The sequence below is a fragment of the Parasteatoda tepidariorum genome, chromosome 10, assembly GCF_043381705.1.
Source record: "Parasteatoda tepidariorum isolate YZ-2023 chromosome 10, CAS_Ptep_4.0, whole genome shotgun sequence".
Taxonomy (NCBI): Eukaryota; Metazoa; Arthropoda; class Arachnida; order Araneae; family Theridiidae; genus Parasteatoda; species Parasteatoda tepidariorum.
This window is the reverse complement of record NC_092213.1, coordinates 13,895,711-13,918,240: the sequence shown is the minus strand read 5'-3', so window position 1 is coordinate 13,918,240 and position 22,530 is coordinate 13,895,711. Positions and strand designations below refer to the sequence as shown.

Genomic DNA, 22,530 nt, shown 5'->3' with positions numbered 1-22,530 from the left:
TTTCATTATGAAAAATAAAAGTTGCAGAAGCTGTTTAAGTAGTCTTCCATCACTGTAAATAAATACTACAATTAAAGTGATTGTAATAATAATAATTATCAAGATAAGGTGACAAAAGGATTTAATGAACAGCAGCATCATTACAAAGTCTGAGGTACTATGTACAATATAAAATAATGCAATGAATAATTACAGTTAATCTTCTTCATCATCTGAAGCATCTTTATTTTTTATTTCGGCATTCAAGCGTAAAACTGCTCCAGGACTTGGATAAGGCCTCATCTGGTACAAAGGACCAGAAGCAGTAGTGTCAGCACCAGTTTTAGCCTCACCTTTGCGATCTAATCCAGATGACCAAGTACCTCTGTAAAGTAAAAATTTGACTAAGCATATAAGTTCGGTAAAAAAGCTTTCATAGTTGACGAGCACAAGTGTTTAACAAATATCAGCATAATAAATTGTACAATAAAAGTTAAAAATTATACTATATATTCTACATTTTCTACCAAGTTTGGTATAAATAATGATTAAAAAATATCGAATTTTTTTACATTTATCAATCAGAGCTCTAATAAAGTTTTAATAATGCAAACACTAGTGCAATTAAAATTGAAAGTTTTTTCCTATTGTCCAGAAAAAGAAACAAAATATAATTATTTGTGAAGATTTATCACAAAATATACAGCGACATGTTAGACACATTTTAATGTTAAGAGCTGCTGAAATCCTAAAATTTGTCAAATAGCAGAATAAGTTTTCATAGTCCAATTTAATTGGAGTCTGCCATCTGATTATTCGGAGCCACTCCAATGCCATCTAGCGTATGTACTAAGTATAATGTACAAAACAAATGAAATAAAATAAAAATATGACCACCGAAGCCGACGTCTTCAGGGGGTACCGGCCCCGGTAGCCATTAAAAACAAAACCATTTCTATTTGAGGGAGAAGCAAAAGCTTAAAATATCTCCCTCAGTACCCCGATGGTTTTGTATAGAGGTCCAGGAAAAACAAGATACATTCAAAAGAATAAACAAATTACGAAAAGAAAATCAATAAAAATCATCATAAAATTAAAAACTCACATTCACAGGTCAAGAATAAACTTCAAAAGCAAGTGGAGGAAAAGAAAACACTAAAAACTGAAAAACAACGCCCCCTATAATAATGCGCAGTAGAAGTTTAAAAATGAAATGAAAAAGGTCAGGAGAAGGAGATACGTAGATAAATTAATAGAATGCTTAACTGGGGCTGCTCAGTTAAGACTAGAATTGCGCCCTGTTAAAAGAAAAAATATATAAAAAACTTAAAGTTTTAAGTTTTTTTATATATTTTATTTCATTTGTTTTGTATTGATACTTTTTTCTGAAATTTCTGCTGCTTCTTACCTCGTTTTTTTCAAAGAAGTTTTACCCTTTTGATCTTAATTATTTGTGTTTTCTTTCAGTACTAAGTATAATGTATTTATAATTAGAAGGTAGCAAAAGAACGATTTAGTTCATTGTTATGCTTCTAACGAGCCTTTAGCGAGAACTGCTGTATTGGTGTGAGCTCAGTTGCGTTGAGAAAATAAATAGCCTTTATAGATTTTCTAAACTGCATATGATTACTGAAATAAGATCTGAGCTATCGAGATGTGTTATGAGTCCACTTAGAATGGAGCCAGTGAGTCACATTTGTCAAAAAGCGATGTTAGAATAGGAGTTTCTATATGTGCAAGAACAGATAGAAGTCAGTGGGAGCAAGATCTGAACTATAGGAATGGTTAATCAGCTCTCAGCAAGAATTCGCCTTTGCATACAAGCATTACTTTTCCACAGGTAAGGCGTGCAGACTGTTGTGACACGCTGGCTTTATTATCAGACAGCAGACAATAGTGCTACTGGACTATATGTCTTATCTCACTATACTGCTGTTCCAAAGAAAATCTAAGCAAGTGACAAAAAAACAACAACAAAAAAGAAAACAGATTTTTTAAGTATATGTCATTTTTGTTTGACTGTAAACATTTTGTTTTTCAAAAATAAATTAAATTTTATTAGTTTTGTTTATTTATTTATAATTTTTTAAAATTCTATTTTAGCGTTGATTGCATAAGCAATAAAAAGAAAATAGTTGCTACACTATTTTTTTCGAAATCTATCGTGAAGCACTAATTCCAACTGCAGGACAATTCCAGTGGTTCTTATGTTGAGAAGTTTCAGAAATTTAGCTGTATCTTTTGCAATAAAGCTTTTGAAGAAAATATGGTTTTTTATGGATCATAGGAAACTTATTTTTCAGATAATCCTTTGTAAAATGGCTTCATTTGTTATTTAATTTTCAAAATTAATCACTGTATAAATATGATTGCAGTCAATTTTATGTAAGCTCAACACCCTCATGAATTAGTAAACACCAAGACCTAATTTTTGAGTTAGATATCAGATGAAGAATAACTTAGATCAGGAAACATAAAAAAAAATAGTCTCAACTATTCACCTCAAAACAAGTACTACATTATTTATGTACACAAACAAATATATAATTATTTTTGACAGTACAAGTATTTAAATAAATATAAATGGGTATAATTGAAATATATTAATTAAACCACAAGTTGCATCTTATGGAAAATTACAATTCTTTCCACTTTTTTTCTCATTTAGTCCAATTTTTTAAATTATTATCTCTCTATTGAACATCAAATAATAATTTACAAACATACATATCTTACTCTGGATAAAACCTTCAATATCAATGAAATAAAACTTTAAAAAAATCCTAACTTTAAGAGTATAATAATAAATTATACTGTATAAAAAATATTTTTGGCATAAATCAATAGTTTTTAAAAGTGATTTAAATTCAGTACTCTATAAACAATATAAACCTATTATGTCTATAATATACATATATAATATAATAATATATAATAATTTATAATATAATAATTCATAATACTTTATAAGCATGTTAATAATAATTTGTAAACCTGTAACCTTCTATATATTGTTAACTGATTTTTAAGAAGGAAAAAATAAATAAATAAAAATAAAAGTATTTCTTTAGGTAAATAGAGAGGAGAGAAAAAATATGGAAGCTACATCAAAATAAAGAAACTTAAGTGGAAAAAATAACTTTGATAATTATAGATAAGTTTATTATTTTTTTTTATTAAAAATTATCTTGTATAATTTTATATTGCACCTTTCTTCTGCATGTTGCAATGATCAGCCTTCCGGTTAAAAATGTTTGCCACAACAACACTGGGTCATTTTCAAAATTCGGTGTCATTTGAAAATTTGAAGGAAAAAAATTTACTTCTTGAAAATAATCAAATGCATGTTTTTTCTGCACTATTTAGATATTTTTCATAATTTTTTTTTTAACAAAAAATTTATTTTTAGCTCATACATTTTTGGCTAGACATGATCAAAATAGTAATTCCTGTAACTATAATCCTTATTTATTTTACAGATTCAGGAAAAAGATATTTTTTATATAACTTAAATATTATTAAAAAAGAGTTAATTGTTTAAAAAAAAATAGCACATAAAGAATGCAAGGTTTATTGCTAAGTTTGTCACGTCGATCACTGGATGTGATATTAGTTATGGCATTATAAAGCTCAGAAATTAAAGAATCCGAATAATTCTACATAAGAAGTTAAAATTCTACTTGATTTGGACTATAAACCTAATTAGACAATTATTCAGTTAAATAAATAAATATTTTTCATACAACTAATTGTGTAAACAGACATGGTAGTGTAANATACATAAAATCCTTAATATATTAACATTAAATATTATTTTAAAAGCACTCATATTTTTTTATAATTTTTCTTTAAAGCTTTTAATATTAAGAGGGCTTTCCTTTGTTTTCTGTTTGTTAGCTAAAAAATTATATCAATTTTTTTAGCAACCTCACTTATTTTTTACTAATTATTTTACTTCTTACAAAAATTTAACCTTATTTTCCTATGTGTTATTCTTTATTTTTAACTTTATTGTAAACTTTACAAATTGGTCTTACAGTTAGACAAGATTAAAAAGTTATTTCATGAAGACTAAATTTAGCATTTCTGACGTTAAGCTTCTTTGCTTAAGCTTGACGTTAAGTACAGCTCCATACTATTATGAAAAATTTTAAATTAATAAAGATGAGTATGGTACACATGGAGGAAATAATCTTTACAATTAATGCATTAATTCAGCCAATACTTGTTCACCAAGCTTAAAGTTTGTTATTGACGTCTAAACTTTATTAACTCTCTAAAGAAAAGCAAAATAAAATATTTAACTAATTTTATTTATTCCTAATCATAACTATAGTTACATATTAGTGTGAAAAAAATATGATGGTAAAAATAACTATTGAATTTTATTAAAGAAGCTTATTTTTGTTGAAGAAGATAATTTCCTTTAGAGACGATTGGTCTGGTTGAAGAAAATAAAAATACAAGCTTATAGACGCAAATAAAACTAATGGAAAACAATAAGAGTACAAACAATTATTCTTAGTCCAGATCTTTTTAACAAATGAACACAGAGACATTACATAGCATATCAGTTGGAAATAAAATTAATATGAGAATGAGGCAGGTAGAGTATTTAGAAATCATATTTTAATTATTGAAAAGAATTGTTTTTCAGAAAAAACTGAGGCAGCATGCTTTGTCAATACAAAATTTCAAAATAAAATTTCTTTAACTTCACGTTTGTAACAATACAATAAAACAACAAATAGAATGAAAAAAAAAATTTAAAACAATTAAAAAACTGACATTAGTACATTCATTAATTCAGGGCATTCCTCGTCCTCAAGTCTAAAATCGAAACATGAAGGAAAGCAAGGTTTATGTCACGATGAGGCAAGTTCATTTCTTTTTAAAGATTACTTCAGAGGCCTTTTTTTCCTCTCTCGGCCAAACTCAATAATCGAAGGTACGGTGGCAGGAAAAGGAAACACTAAATATATGCTCCTACTCTTTTTTATTCTATTTTCGCAAATAAGCTGATGATGGATATTTACTCGATCAGCAGTATCGTTAAGAAAAATGCAAAATGCAGAACATTCTATAACAATTTGATATACAAGGCGTGGGTTATTTTAAACACTCCATTCATATCTTTCTGATAAAATTAAATTAATACACATTTTTCTAAAAGTAAATTACCAAGCACTATTTCTGCTATCAAGCACAATCTTTTATGAAAGGAGTAGTGTAATTGAATGGCACTATCCTCAAAATTTGTCAAGAATGAAAGAAAAGAAAATGAATTTTAAGAACCCATAAAGTAAAAATTTAATCTAAAATCTTAGATTGGGGGAAAAGGGGCCTCTTTGCTCGCCATAGTGTTTCTTAAAGGGGCAAAAAGAATCAGAGGTGACATTGATGTATTGGAAGTACTTACAAAGACAGTCAGTCCAGTTTTATTTCTGTTGCAACATCTGTTTTGTAGTAAACAAAATTTCATAAAATACTAGGATTTCGGCGCATTTAGCAAACAAGGACAAAACAAATGATCAAGAAATATCTAAGCGTCTCAGTTCCTTTTTCAAGCTTTGAGTTGAATATAAATTACAATAAAATATAACGTGTTCTACAATTTCAACATCCTGACCACAAGAACAAAAATTACAATTCACTAAATTAAACCTAAAGAAATAGCTTTTAAAAATTTTCATGTCCTGTAAGAATCTCAGTTTATTTAAAGCCAATAAGAAAATTCCTTACACTTCAACCACGGAAAACAATGAAACTTGGAAAAAATCTTTTAGATTTTGACCTAAAACAGTTTTTCCCAAAGCTACATGTTTCCAGCACGACAACCGGACACACATCGAAAAAAGAATATCAAGGCAAGTCGGTCCAACTGTTCCACTCGATGATTGCCGAGATCACCAGTATGGCCCTAAACTATTTACACACAGGGAATCAATGTTAAAGGACTTAAGTTTTTTGTATAATCACCTCGTGCTCTTTCTCTGCCCAAATCTCTTTTACGCTGTCTTTCCATTCTGTTTCTTTCTTCATTGAGCTCATTGTCTTCATCCTCAGAATCTTCTGAATCCTAAAATTTAAAGCATACATTTCCAAATAAGAAAAAATGTACATAAAAATCAGTTTCATTTCATTTTATTCAACTAAATTTTTTGAGACGTAATTGTATTTTAGAATTCCAAAATTGTTATGTCATAAAACTTTTTATTTTTTTATTTTTAAGATAGATTTATTTAATATGATGATATTATTCTAGTAGGATATTGCTTTGATTTCTCTACTTCCACTACTAATTTCTGATGCAGTCAATGCTTTAAAACTTTAAATAAAAATAATAAAACAGAACAATAACAATGATTGAAATGAATTTTATTTTCATTTATATAAATTTTATTTATTTCAAGTCGATTAGACTTTTTCTCACATCTTTACAATTCAAATTGGTACCTTCTAGTGCAATTCTTCTAGTAAAAATTTTTTTACGAGCACAAGACAATACTTTTGAATAACATTCAATTTAAAATAACTGATGAAAAAATAAATACACATATTTTTTGACATAAAATTAGAAATGCAAAAATAAGTACTTATTTTTATACCAAGATATAAATTTTGAAGAAAAAAAATACATTTTAAATTACTTAAAAATGCTTAAACTCTTATAATGTGTTTCACATAAAGAATATTTGCAACCCTCAATCAAGTTTCATCTATTAGTATCAAAATATAAATGGGAATATTATTTGTATGAAATTGAAATATCTATAATACAAGAAAAGAATTAGGTATAGACAATAGCAACTCAAAATTAGGAAAAAATTATACAGTGAAAAACATTAATGACATTACATTAAGTACGAAAATCAAATAATGTTATTACAAAGAAAGATTTTTAAAAAAATGTAAGTAAAAATCTCGAAGAATGTATGGGGTCTGTGCTATTCTGACAAAGATAAGTGTCCAAACAGGCAAACAAATGATATTAAAACTAATATTTACAATTTTTCTACTAATTATAACTTTCAACAGCTTTAAATAAAAACAGTGTGAATTCAATTGAAAATCGATTACTATAGAAGTAAATATTTAATAAATCCATTAAATGTTTGGAAAAAATTTCTATTATAGTTTTTATATTGCACATTTAGATTTGATTTTAAAGTTAGTTTTTCATACTTACACTTTGATCTTGATCTTCACCTTCATCCATTGGCTCAAGGAAATTTTCTTTCAAGACAGCTAAAATTAAACCACATTTATTACATGGTAAATATATATAAAAAATACATTGTAAGATTATGAAGTTAACAATGCATGCTTAACACTTGCCAAACACTTAAAAAGTTGAAACAAAATTTGCAAGTTCGACAAATAACTATTTAGAAGCCATTAAACTAAAAGTGTAAACACATTATTATCAAACAAATGAGAATCTCTCCATAATCTGACACAATCCTGAGTTGTGCCTATCATATTGTAGGGGGATATTTATGCTTGTTTAAGAATGATAAGTCTCTTCCGCAATGAAAGAACAAAAAAAAATTCATAGAAGAAACAGGTTTCTTCCAACCCAAGCAGGAGAAATGAAAGAAACTCATTTGAAAAAAGGAAAAACCAATACTTAAACATTTTTTTACACAGTTTATAATTGCAATCCAGTCATTAATTTCTATGCAAATTAATACATCGTTTTACATAAGTAATAAGCAACAATTGAAAAGAAAAATAAATCAATTCTCTTCAAGAGATAAAAGCAATGGCTGGATATATGATACATTTGTTACACTTTGATTTTCCACTAATTGAAACACTGTGTAAAAATTACTTAATACATCGATAAGTTAATTCAGTATAGCAAAAACAAGCTTAGAGGTGAGGTAAAGCACATAAGGATGGAGAACTGCACAGCAATCATTAACTAGAAATGTTACACTACAATTTAACAATGCTTTCTATCAATTTAATTATGTCTTTCCCATCTCTATCACATTTCCTGTTTTACAAATATTTGGTCAGAAATATAATCGAGTCACATAAGGAGCAGTAGATGTAGAATGATTTGCATAGCAACATCTTTTGTAAGTTATTTAAAATAAGAGATTCATGGTAGGAACTTCATTTTGTCTTTTTTTAATTTATTTATCTATTTACAAAAATTTCAGCAAATTGAACAAAATGAGTATTTTTAAACCCTTTCAAAAGGAATTAAGTTTTCAAGAACAGTCAAAAGTATACGAAAAATTCCACAAAAAAAATCTTATTTCACATTATAATAGGTAATATTATTTTTACAGACTTTTAACATTAAGTCTGACTTTTACAGACAGACTTACATTTATAACTGTTTTACAGACTTTTAACATTTATTAAAAATATTCTCCTTAAATCTGAGATCTTATTGAATGAGTCATAATAACCAAGCTATAGCTGTAAGAAAAACACAACAAAAATTGTCTCAGCAATGAACCATATTTACCTCGAAGCTTTTCAGCAGGTGGAGAAATTTTGCAGCGAGGATGAGAAGGAGATAGCCAAGCAACTTCACCTGTAGCTGTATTCCAGTAGTAATATCTACCTCTGGAAAGTAAATTTTCCATCATTAATTAATAAAACTAATACAAAACAATAAAAAATTACATTGGACAACATAAATTTTGATTGGAAAAAAACACACACTCCAGAAGCAGAAGCAGCTTGCAGCGTATATTAATTATTGCTTTAGAGATAAATTTTAGCAATACAAATATCAATAATGGACTCAGATAAATCATACAATTTTTCTATAGTTTTGCAGATCAACACAGCGGTTTCTGCTATTTAAGCACACGCTAATATATAAAAAAGAAATACAGTTGTATAACAAACTTCAACTAATAAATTAACACCCCTGAGATAAATGAATAAAAAATTTTAAAACTTTTTTTTATGTTTGTTAAAAATGTGGAAAAAAAAAACAAAGTAAATAATAACATTTTTGTATTCTATTTTAGCACTTATAATTTGGAAAATAAATATTTTATGAAATAGTTTTTTTTTCAATAACTAATATTTTTTTTTTTTTTACTTAAGCCTTATTATGAAATAATTAGCCATATCAAGGTTCTTTGAGAGCTATGAATTATTCTACAGAAACGGTTCATAATCTATTCATAATACATTTCTATAGAAAATATGAATGTACAGTTTTTCTGCATTACTTGAAAATTAGATATCTGAGATGATCAGCTATATACACCTTACAACAATGGAAGAGACACTTACAGTTTTTGTTATTTTCTTTAAATTTCTCAAGAAATACTTAAAGGATTACTTTGTAACTTTAGAAATGTTTAGTTCATGCTATTTTTCATACTTAGCAATAAGATTTAAAGCTTTCAGAGGTTTGGAAGATCTACAAGAAATTAAGAAAGAAAACGAGTATTTTTGAACACCTATGCCAGAAAATCAAGAAAAAAACTTGTAACTTGTATTGCTTACTTTAGTGGTTATTTTTTATAACAGGATAAAATTTCGTAAACCTAGAGTAAATATTTATAGAAATATGGACATAACATATATAAACATATATAACTGGTGCAGTTTTTAACGATTTTTTAAATTTTTAAATTGAAAATTTTGTAATTAATCTTAAATTGCACCAAAAATTTTGCTTAATTACATTGAATATCTATAGTTATAACGAAAAAAATAAATTTTTTATAAAAATGTCCGTATTTCCATAAATATGTACTCCAAGAAACTTTATGCAGTTATTAAAAATAACAACTAAAGTAATTGATGCAAGTTACAAGCTAATTGCTTGATTTTCTGGCACAGGGTGTTCAAAAATACTTGTTTTCTTTCGTAATTTATCGTAGGTCTCTAAAACCTCAGAAAGCTTTAAATTTTATTGCTAAGTATAAAAATCGCATAAACTAAACATCTCTAAAAGTACAAAATAATACTTTAAGTATTTCTTGAGAAATTTTAAAAAATATCAAAAACTGAAAGGGTCTCTTCCATTATGTTAGGGTAGTGTATAAGTATATATATTCAGTAGAACCTTAATCACTTATCCCTCAAGGGACCAATTGTTGTGAATGGTAGATACGGGAAAACAACAACATAAAATATTAAAAAATAATTTTTAAAATAATCATATAATGTAATAAAGTAATAAAAAATAATATAAATACAATAAATATAAAAAGTTTTAATTGGAAAAGTAAGTAGGCAATGCTAAACTATTTACAATGCAAAAGAAAGAAGAAGAAACATGTTTAATTATTTCAAATATTTGAAATCTTTGGTTTAAACAAGATCTTATCTTCTCAGCTCAAACAATTAATTTCTGACACTTGTAACAGATTACTGCTTCTCTTCAGTAAATTTGAGTGAATACAGAGAATTCTTCATCGTTTCAAAGCCTTCTGCTAACGTTGGCACTGATTGTGGTTTCTTTTTGCCCTTTTAATCGGTTTCAATTTGCACTTCTTCAGCTTTTGCAACCATTTCTTAAATTGACAACACCACAAAGCTTCAACTTTTTCATCTCATCTCCTAATAAATAAACATCAAATGTGCTTTTCGAGGCATTTTCCTCATGCTGTAACAAATTATAATTTTCTTCTTTATCACTAGCATCAGGAATTAGTTACTATTTTTCGTCTCAAAACAAACAACTTCCTTTTCCTTTCTTTTAAATGTCAGTCATATAAGTTAACTATCAATTATCTCACATGGGATTAAGTATGATAAGGGAACCAAAAATAATAATTACTAATTTTGTAAATAATAAAAACAGATGTTAAATATATACTTTGTCTCAGTCTTAGTTTTTGAAACTTAAATTATAAACTTTGAGTATCATCAGCTACTTATTGTTACTGTCAATTTTAAGATTTGTTATTTTCCATGTTTGTTGTAAGATTTTTCAAAGTTTTAAAGGAAAAAATTGAATTTTTTTTTTTTTGAAAAATTATAATTCCTATTTTCTTTAAAAAATCTAATCATTCAATATGTTCAAAAGAATCAAAACAGAAAGTAAATAAACCATATCACCCTTATATTAAGTGTAAATGAAAAAATTAAATAAAAGCTTATATGAACAGTAAAAGTTTTTAAATAAAAATCAGTTACTTCTTTTGGAATGTGAGTTATACAGTAGATGCTTGATGTAGTGAGTAAGAGTATAACATATTATGAGAGGTCTGCTATTATGACAAGTTCAAAATCAAAATGTTAATTTAATAGATATAAAAATTGTATACTCTTATAAAATTTCTGTCTCATTATTTGACCAATTTTTGAGGTAAATACATTTTTCTGCTATTAAATTCAGCAATATTTTACGCAAATGGCAAAACAGAAAATATTTCTATTCATTTCTAGTATTAACACAAAAAATAAAAAACGTTTTTAACCTTTCCTCTAGGTTTAGCCTTCTATGTTTATAAAGTTATGAATAAATAAATAATCACCAATTAAGTTATCTTCCACCTTGCAAAAGGGAAATTCTGCTATTTTTTAAAAATTCTGTTAGTTTAGAAACTAGTATAGTTTAAAGAATGAACCTTTGTAAATAAGAAAAGGGTATACTTGGTGCAACACATAAATAAAACATAAATGGACACACTTTAGTTTGAGTTCTATAAACGCGAACCTTCTTCAGTGGTTAAACACAAAATGCTTTTTGTAAGACACACGTTGTGATTGACTCATGACAATTACTTTATGACTACTTCATATTACATTCTTCATATCGTTCATTAAAAATTAATTTTTACGGTCATATAAGTTTAAAAATAAAACTGCATGAAATTTTCACTTTGTTCTCTATTATAATTATTTTCAATCACTTTATGGTGGTGTATCACTATTTACTTCATCTTACATTCTTTATTTTCTTCACTAATAACTATTTTTTTAGGGCTGCAATAAGTTTAAAAATAAAATTGCATGGAATTTTCATTTACTTTTTATAATTATTATTGATCACATTATATGATAATTATTTTCAATCACTTTATAACTACTTCATCGTGCATTCTCCACAAATAAGTACTTTTAAGGGATGTATAAGTTTAATAGTAAAACTACATGAAATTTTTTCTTTGTTTTCTATTCGCATTCTTTAAAATTCAGATTTAGAAAATGTCCTGCCAAAACTATTAAAGTTTATAACACACCTAGTACTAATGTAAATTTGCTATATCAAACTTATTAATATAAAAATAAAATATGTATAAATTTTATAACTATGAAATTCAATAAAAAAATCTATTCAATTTCATATAAAAATGTTTCGTAAACATTTAAATAACAATTTCTCTAAAAAAAATCTTTCGCTTTAAATCAATGATTTTTTAACAAACCATTTGATTTAATTGGTAATTTAAATCAATGGATCTTGATTAAAAGACAACAGAATTGAAAAAGAGAAGAGAATCTTACGCTCCAGGATCATAAGTTTAAATAACAATTGCATTTAAATAACAATTTCTCTAAAAAAAATCTTTTGCTTTAAATCAATGATTTTTTAACAAACCATTTGATTTAATTGTTAATTTAAATCAATGGATCTTGATTAAAAAAGAGAAGAGACTCTTACGCTCCAGGATCATAAGTTTCTTCCCATCCATTTGGAAGAGGATATTTCTTCAGCATTGCTAAACGTTTTCTTTCTGACTTAGGCGATGGCTGCTTCTTTCCAAAACCCCAGGTTTCTTTACAGAATACTGTACAATCATGATATATATTCCACTTATTTGGGCAACCATCCCACGGTTCTTTCAATTCAGTAGTCAAGTCCACATCACCATTTTGAGTATCCATTCTGTTTTCATTGTCATCATAGTCTTCAGCTATAACTTCTTCCTCAATTTCTAAAAATATAGGGAACAGCATTATATTTTTTTTTGTAACAGGTACATACAGTATTTTATAAGTAACTCAACTATATAAAAGGCTTACTCTTAGTTAAACATGAAATNAAAAAAAAAAAAAAAAAAAAAAAAAAAAAAAAAAAAAAAAAAAAAACACAACAATATATTATTCATAGATTAATGGTATAATAATACTCTCAGCTGTTACTTCATTGAAGGTATAATGGGAACTTTTCCGTTAGCCGAAAGGAAGTAAATTCAATCATTTTTTATTTATTTATTTAACAAAAAAACAAAAAGGGCATTTCCAAAAAATAAATAAAATAATAATTTTTAAAAAAACTGTTCAATTTTTTTGTATGTTTCCAAAAAATAAATAAAACAATAAAAAAAAACTGTTCAATTTTCTTGTGCTGGGAAAATGGAAAAGTACCATGCATTGTTATGTTACAAAATTTTTTTTCCCTTCGAATTCAATTTTAAAACTCTTTTTCTTAATTTTTTTAAAATGTTTTAATAATTTGATTTTTTTTTTTTTTTTTTTTTTAATTTTTTNTGCAACTAAAAAATAATATGAATGTTTTTTTGTTTTTTTTTTTACTTTTCTAAATATGGACAAAAACATGAAGTTTAGTTTAAAAACATGAAACACTGTGAAACTGTACCAGTATGTATTGTATAGCTTCATATGAAATTAAAAATAAATACAGTTAAACATGATTATTCAATGCCCTGATTTTAGGAGATGTTGGGTTTGATGAAGAACTATTTATTAAATGGTTGGCTACATGCTAAAAAGTTTATGTATAATCCTGATGTTATAAGCAAGAACTGGATTTAACAAGGATAACATTTTATAGCATTTCAAAAAATTATTTGTTAAAGCTGTCTGAAAAAAGCATTTGATTGTCTCTGAAAATTTCACTGTCTTCAAAAATATAAAACATCTACTTTATTTCATTAGTATTTTAAGAAAAAATGTGAGCAATAAGGCAAAATAGAGTTATAATGAGGTTTCTAACATGTCTTGTTATAAATCACAGGGTTATTAACAGACATTCAAATATTGCTTAAGCACTTAACTGTGGGGAGAGGGGTATTTAGAATTTGTTTATTTTGCTAACAAGAGGGAAGAGGTATTACCAGGGGTCTGTCTAGGTTTTTCTGATAGGTACTTATTTTGTGAAAATTTAGACATAATTTGCAAAAATTAAAAATTACACAAAAAATCAACACAAAAAATATGGTAAAAATGGGATTTATCGTTTCTTAAAGGATACAAAAATAGAATATTAAGAAAAAGTATTTTGTGAAACTGCCATTTTTCCTAAAGTTGAACTTGTGAAGGTACCGCTAAACGGTAGTAAACTTGGCCTGGACAGACCCCTGATTACATAAGACATTTAGTTACAATTGAAAAACTTTAAATTTGAAACAAAATCTTATTTCAGGGAAAGTTAAAGTTAGAAAAACATTTCTTTTATTAGCTTTAGAGGTCATTCATTGAAAGAAAACACAAAATATTCCTAAAAAAAAGTACATCGTTTATTTGATTTAGATCTTAAAATTTGATAAATATTATGAATTACGGCAACAAAATTAATGGTTTCACGATTTACTTATTTTTGCAGATAAAGGAGGAAAAGAAATCCAAAATCCAAAACATGGTTACGTAGTATATATTTGAATGGCCTCTTAGAGTGGCAACAAATGAATTAAAAATTGTGGGTGAGGTCAACTTGCATTTTCTTACACAAATGCTGGAGAATCATTTGTCATATTTGTTCTTCAATTTTAGAGTTGTATTTATTTTATCAACAAATTGCGTTGATAACAAATAAACTTAAATTTTGAAAGAAAAAAAACTTTTTTTGCAAGAAAGTAGACATGAACAAATGGACTAAGTTTCAATAAAACAGTTTCGTAAAATCAAGATTTTGTAAATCATATTAACAAAAATAAATTTCTTCGATCTATTTATTGTTTTTTTTAAAAACTTTAATATAAAAGCTTTTCTGATGAACTTTCTGGTTAGCCTTCCTAGTCATCAAATTCCCAGTCAAAAAGTTTATTTTGATGAAGACAAGATGAATCAGGTTTGTAATTTTGTTACATGATTGAATTTTTTCATGACTTTTAAAGTCACCATACGTTTGCCAACACAATATAGGCTTCACTTTTCCTGCAACTAAAATATCAAAATCTGATCAAAAGAATAAAAGAATTTTGAAATGTCTTCACACTATAAAGCACAATACTAAGTTTTTAGAATATCAAGAAAAGGGATTTGCTTTAGTTTCCAAAAACTTTAAAAAAATATTGTTGAAAAAGAAATAATTGAAATGTTTCTCAAATTAGCTATTGTAGCATGAATTAAAATATTACTCTAAAGCAGAAATCCTTCATATACCCTTAGTTAAAAACTGTGACATGCTCTTTTTTTTGGTTAATAAATTATTTTAAAATATAGTTTTAAGATGGAATTAACAACAAACCAAATACGCGCGAACTAAAAAAAATCACTCATCTTTTGAAAAGAAGTTTAGCAGCTGAATGCAAAGTGTGCAAGGGCCCATCTATTCATACACTTCAATGTTTGATTTTTGACATTAAAAACTGGTGTTTGACTGGTAAAATCCATCAAAACCTACTTTTATACTCAAATTATGGAATAGCGAATAATAAATTTAACAAAGTTTTCTCTTCATCTTACAATTAATTTTGCAATTATGTACAAATATATTACACTATTTTAATATACCATTAAAAATAAATTATTAAAAGTTGTGTGTGATCCATACCTTTAAATATTGGTTTTTGATGAAACTATTGGTTTTGGATAAATGAATAAATATTGGTTTTGAATAAATGAAAATATTATAAATGTCATATTTATTTTGCTTAACATATATGAAATTCAGATATTATCACACTTAAAAAAAATTTATATTTTTATCTTAAGTTGTTTTTCGTCAAATATCTTTTATAACTTTTTTAAAAAAAAGTTTAATGCTTTAAGATATATTCTTTAATTAAATTTTAATTAGTTGAAATAAAAAGGAAAATATAATGTCACAAAAGATCTTGTAACATGACAGTAAAAACAGATATGCTTCAAAAATTTGCTAACCCTGATTACACTTAAAAATACTTTGAAAGACTAAGATTCCGTCTTAAAGTCTGGTGGTTATAAATTTAGCGAAGATTTTCGTATCCCGATCTGCGGCAAAACAATCGGCAAGTCTGGCAATTTTCGGGTAGCGGCCCACGAGGGGACTAACTCCAAGTGTAGAACTAGTAGACATGCAGCAAACTTCTACATGTTTTAATAAATATTTGGAAGTTTAAGATCAATTTGTTGCCTTGGCGATTATTGTTGGCACGGGAGATCCCCATCCCATACGGAAATATCCCCTACATTTAGCTTAATCTGATACACAATTTTTACAAAACCAAAATATTGTCTAATTTGTAAATACAAATAAGAATAAATAGAATAATAAATCATACCCGGTTCAACTTGTTTTACAATGCCACGCTTTTTGAGTCGTGATAATAAGGCAGCCGGTAAAGGCATTTTATTTATTTTTACTCTAACGTAAATTTCACTTGAATCAATAATATTCTAGTAATTCCTGAAACTCCGAGGAGAGTAATTCTGCTAACACCACTAAAAAACTATCTATTTTTTGAAACTTAATGCTAAATTATTTTCCTTATAAAAGTACTGCCACAATCATGTAGCTCTTTACAACAAAATTAAAGCAATTCTTTAATTAAGATTCAAGCTCGTTGGATTCAAGAAATTTAATATCAACAAATCATAAAAAAGTTGGTGTAGAAGCAATTTTGAGTTCTATGTTTATATAGAAAAGGCGCTTGTAGCTCTAATAGAAGTTTTAATTTGGAAAGATTTTTACTTCTGATATATTTACTATGAAATCTGGCATCAAGTCAAATTATTTGTTTTTATGATTTATGACGAAAGAAAAATTTGGACAGACGAAAAAACGTTCATTCGAGTTCTAGTTTCCAGAAAGGTTAGGAGGATTATATAAAGAATTTTACAGGTTTGTTCACTGTTTAATTGTTTTGTAAGGGATGAGAAATTTATTTTCCTGCCCGGCTAATTTGTTTTGCATTTTTCGAACAGAGGCTGCGAATACGATACCCGATTCAAATTGATATCATAAACTGCGAAACTCTAATTTTTTTTTTTTTTTGGCAAACTGTTCATTTTAATTTCAAATATTTATTTATTCATATTTTCAATCTCTCTGTTGTCGAAAAAGGGAATATCCGGGAAGATTTTTATAGAATAAAATGCAAGAGGTAATTTTGTTTTTATTCCGTTTACAATTTTTTTATTCTAAATCTGCGTTAAAACATTTACAGAAAATAATTATTAAACTAATTAACATTAATCAGAATTTAAACATCGTTTTCGGCAATTTAATGCTTATAATTATCCTGTAATTAATGTCTAATGACGCATTTTTATTTACTTTGTATCTATTTAAACAAAAAAACAGTTCGTGATAGTTAAATGGAAAACGTTTTATACTGTACTTTATTTGTGCTTAAAATATTTTCCAACGCATTTAAAACTTTTGCGTTTAATAAATTTTTAATTTCGTGATAGAAATTAATAATTTTCATATCCTCTGAACAATTCTTATTTTGTATAATTATGAAACGTGCAGTTTTCGAAGTGTTCTATTTTGTGAAAATTGAGATTTAGATAAAATGCTAATTTCTATTATTGACTGAACAAAACTGAATGACGTTGTGTTAATTTAATGTAAGACGCTTAAAATTTTTAATTTTGTTTCACATTTTGACACCATATCAAGATTTTATTGATTTTTTTTTTAAAATCAATAAAATCTTAATATGGGGAAAATTCTCCTAATTTGTGAAAATTTAGACATAATTTGTGAAAATTAAAAAATCAACACAAAAATATAGATTTATCGTTTCTTATTCCTATGGGATTCAAAAATAAAATTTTAAGAAAAGGTAATTTGTGAAACTACCGTTTTTCTTAAAGTTGAATTTGTGAAGGTACAGCCAAAGGGTAGTAAATTTGGCTTGGACAGACCCCTGATTATACATAAAAATCGGCTATAACTTATTACAATTTGTAAATAAACAATTTAAAAGCATCTAAGAAAAAATCTTTAATTTTATTGAAACATTTTGCTATTTTAGGCTTTAAATTTTTTTTTTTTATTATTATAACTGGTATTATGAATTAATTTTATTGAAGCATTTTGCTATTTTAGGCTTAAAAAATTTTTTTTTTATTATAACTGGTATTATGAATTATGTATATTATATTATTTCTGTAAAGGTTTATTTCCTCAAAAGATGTATAAATTGTGTAATACAGTTTAATGAGTATTTTTATTTTTTTTTTAAATTTATTTTAGTGATATTTTATATTAAACTTTAAAATTAAATTAAAAAAAAATTAGATGCTTTATAAGTTAAATTATTGCTTTCTAAATAAATTAATTCATCTTTTAAACTTTTACCAATGCAATTTTATAAATTTAAAGTTGTGTTTTGTAAATTACTATTTAATTACTTACATAATTGTATATTTTTGTTGTATATTTTGTAATTGGTATAAGTTGTATCAGCAACAACACTATCAACCACCAAAACTGATTTTTAAAAATTAAATTGAAAACAAAATTTATTCAGGAATTATACATGATAAGGGTACTGTGAATCGATATATATATATATATATCAGGGGTCTGTCTTGGTTTTTCTGAGAGGTACCTATTTTGTGAACATTCAGTACCTTATTGAAATATACCTTATTGAACATTCAGTGCCTCAGTATAATAATCCTTTTAATTAAATAACTTGGCAGCTCCACCTCCTACTCCCTCCTCTTGCCAACCCTAATGATTGTTCCACATTCATTATTGTTTTTCTATTAAAAATTGATATTTCCCTATAAAAAAAAAAGAAAGATTTATTAAAAAATTATATTGTTATTAAAATTTTATGTAATAAAATTTTGTTAATATGTCAATTGTAAGGAAATGAAAGATTCTCCTGACTTGAAAAATAATCAACTGTACTTGGGAAAAAAAATAACAGAAAAAATAGCAAGCAGAATGTTAAGAAATTACTTGAGAAGTAATTTTAATAGATTATTTTAATGACATAATGAAATTTATCTCATAACAGTTCAAAAACGAAACGACTTTTCAATTTAGAGTAAAACTTATATAGATATTTAAATGTTAATTTCTGGCAACATGGAACGCCTTTATTTTTTTATTTCGTTGCAATTTTTGACATTAACTTAAACTTATCAAATAAACATCTTGAGAGAAGTAAATTTTACTCAACAATGAATAAATAGTCATCATCCAATCAAAATGATTCATGAAAAGAGAACCTGAATTTGCAACAACTTGGTATTTTGAAGAAAAAAACGGTATTTTGAAGAAGAAAAAAAGCCTGTGTTTATGCTCTGAATAAAAATGCTCCCTTTCGGCAAGTTATGTTTCAACTCTACTTGCATTGTTGCGATCTGCAGAGATTCCAACTTTATTACAAATTTTACAGTTAATAAATCTTTTACTAATAATCAAATTTTAATTTTTTTATTACATTCTACTAAGTAAACACCCAGTCGTAATTCTTATAATTTGTTGTTCCTAATTCGCATAATTTGTTCCTAAATTCCCAATTCTTATTTGTTGCGCAGCAAAACCAAATGTAACGTTAAGTTGAGAACCAAAACAGCGCTGACTATTTTTTAATATAGGGAGTATCCTAATACATTAGTGTAATGCGATGTAAACAAATGCAACAATCTGATACTTTTAATATGTATTTTAATAACTTTTTAGCTAGAAATTATTTTGAGGGTCCTTTAACCCAAAAGCCCCACGGCACCGACTCGTTCGCTCCTCAACAAATGTGGGGGGGGGGGAAGCAAAAGAGTGATTATTAAATTTTAAGGTCTTCACAAACTCTTCTACAAAGAACTATATTTTCTATAATTCATTAAAAATTGAAAATATAATTTTATTTGTTCAATACTGATGTTAAATAATACCATTAAAAATTATGAATTTCAAATAGACAAAAAAGTAGAAAAAATATAATTTTTCTCAGTCCTAAAACGTAAGTTGCATTGCTTGTAACTTTCGAAAAACTTTTAAAGTTTACTTCTTTTTCATCAACTTATCGTAGTTTTTTTTTTTTTTTTTTTTTTTTTTTTTTTTTTTTTTTTTTTTTTTTTTTTTTTTTNTTTTTTTTTTTTTTTTTTTTAAGTATTAGCTGTTGGCAAATTTTGCTTCTCGTGCATAATTTAGAGAAATATAGTGTTTTGTATTGGTATCATGCACAAACTTCCAGTTGAATTCGGGACAATAAATTTTCTTTGTTAACAAAATGGCGATATAAATTCTACTTGTGATAGTCCAGAAAATATGTTCAGCTTGCACTTCATCTGGTGCAAGGCGCCAGTCGAAATTTAAACTATTTTCAGTCCACATTTCGATTAACGATAAATTCCCTTTAAACCTAATAAAGCGATATTCTTATTTTTTGTGGTATGGAAATGTTAAAGTGTCATCTAATCTTCAAATGAGATTTCAGAATTAAAAGTAGTTTAAAAAGTGTCAATATTTTTATTCTATTTGGCGATAAAATAACCATAACTTACGCTTGTTACGATCAGGAGTAGATAGAACGTCATCAGACATGAAGTTTCAGAAGGGTTCGTTGAAATATAGTTAAAATTTCGATTGCAAGATTTCCCGTCACAGATGAGTAAGCGAGTTAATAAAAACCCATCGATAGAATAGTAATTAATTATAAAATTAGAAAGAATTCATATGAAATGTATCCGAATTTATTGTAAATTTCAGTTACATTATTTGTAAACAATAAGTAATTTATATTATATTTATATAAATTTTATATGCATGATTATTGCAAAAAATATTTGGTAAATCGCTTTAATCAAAATTATTGAAAATCAAATTTATTTGACTGAAAAAGCAATGTTTTTATTTAAATTTCGCTACCGCCTTATGTATTTGAGTGCCAAAAGCGGGCCAATTTGCTTAAAAAATGGTACAAAATTAGAGGCAAAATTAATGGTAAGATGCACCGGGTACCCGTTACCTAGTGAAAACTGAATCTTAACCCAGTTTGTTCCGGATACCAGGTAAAAACTTTACTTGTTACCCGGCCAATTCCGAGTACCCGGTAAAATTTGGGTTTATTACCCGTCGGTGAGCGTCAACTGCCATAAAGCTTTTTATAACTCTTGTCACATTATGTTCAAATCTGAACATACCATAAAACAATTAAATTGATTTACATTTTATAATCCGAGCCGTTGCGGCTCAAGGGATAGAGCGCTTCCCTCTCAGTGAGGTGACCGGATTCGAATCCCAACGATGGCTGGTCTATATGAATTCCGCATCCGACTGGTGCCGACCATAGTACTAACGTAAAAATATTTTCAGTGGTAGACGGATCATGGGTTTGAGTGCTCTTGTCGTTAGGCTAACCATATGAGGCTTTTGTGGTTTTCCTCTCCGTGCAAAGCAAATGCGGGTTAGTTCCATCAAAACGGCCTCCACGAAGGCAAATTTCTTCTAATACTTGACCCAGGAGTTTCCTTGTCATCTGGGTAGGGTTCACTAAGCCAATTTTATTCATATATGCTTTTTTTTTCAATATAAACGTAAATCAATTTATCTGAAAGTATAATAAAATGCTTCGAAATGAATTTTCTGCAAAACTAAAAAGTTTTTTTCTAAATAAAAACTACCTTAAATTTATTTATCCATTTTTTTTTTAAATAATGCCTTGGTTTTTAACACATACTTTTACTTAATAGAAGTTTAATCTTTGATGTCTGAATTAGTAATAGCATTAGAATAATTACAGCGTCATTTGTAAGAAAATATTTAAGTTTTGTTTGTATTTGTCCAACGGCAATGAAATTCTAAGTCTACTGACACAAATAATAATTTAAAAAAATTAAAAAAAATTACTCATTTGCTAAGTGAAAATTAAGTATGAAAGTAAAACACACATATACCATTTTTTGATTATCTTTGAATTTTATTCCATTACAATTTCATTAACTTTGAAATAAATATCAATGTAATTCCCTATTTCTAAATTGCATTTATTTAAATAGTTCTCATTATTAGATTCTGAATTTACATGTTCTGAAGAACCTAACGAAACGCCTCTCTTTAGCGAACATGCCCACTTTACAACGGTTTACCTATTAATTGTATTAAGGTTACATTTAGGTCTTGCATTTAAATTCCTCGTTAACCTGATCAAGGTTTCCCTAAAGTAAAATTCCTTACAAGAACAAAATATCTCGTGCCTAAACCCTTTATTTCAGTTTGATTATTAACAAATTCATGGATTTCCAAAACTAAAAATTTTTATGATTGTTATAAGGTTGCTATAAACTAGGATATGACTGTGTTTAATGTAAATGAATATACCCGTAAAATTGACCGGGTACGGGCACCCCCCGGTACATTGTACCGAAATTCTTTTAGCAGGTCCGGGTAACGAAATACTGCCGGGTACCCGGTATATCCAGGTCCCGCGCTAACCTCACCAAATGCGATAAAATCGTAAATTTAGAGAATAAAATTGTGTTTTG

General features: G+C 26.9%; 3 protein-coding genes across 4 annotated transcripts in view; 1 reads left to right on the top strand and 2 right to left on the bottom strand.

The window, feature by feature from the left end:
• LOC107449418 (uncharacterized) overlaps positions 1 to 10,693 on the bottom strand; it is a 314,197-nt gene extending 303,504 nt beyond the window's left edge. The window contains exon 1 of the mRNA XM_071186746.1: positions 10,684 to 10,693. The gene's annotated coding sequence lies outside the window, so the exon portion shown is untranslated. The remainder of the gene's footprint in view (positions 1 to 10,683) is intronic.
• Positions 105 to 16,717, bottom strand: LOC107437360 (poly-glutamine tract binding protein 1). Its single transcript, XM_071186744.1, has 6 exons — positions 16,362 to 16,717; positions 12,578 to 12,851; positions 8,465 to 8,565; positions 7,169 to 7,227; positions 5,917 to 6,058; positions 105 to 383 (listed from the first exon to the last, which is right to left on the bottom strand). The coding sequence occupies exons 1-6, from the start codon at positions 16,426 to 16,428 to the stop codon at positions 196 to 198; spliced, it is 831 nt and encodes a 276-aa protein (XP_071042845.1). The 5' UTR covers positions 16,429 to 16,717; the 3' UTR covers positions 105 to 195.
• Positions 16,718 to 16,794: 77 nt separating this feature from the next.
• Positions 16,795 to 22,530, top strand: part of LOC107437369 (uncharacterized) — a 49,006-nt gene continuing 43,270 nt past the window's right edge. Inside the window, exon 1 of one of the 2 annotated variants that reach the window (XM_016049351.3) lies at positions 16,795 to 16,921. The gene's annotated coding sequence lies outside the window, so the exon portion shown is untranslated. Of the gene's footprint in view, positions 17,184 to 22,530 lie in introns of both variants that reach the window. The other variant, XM_071186747.1, reaches the window with a different exon arrangement.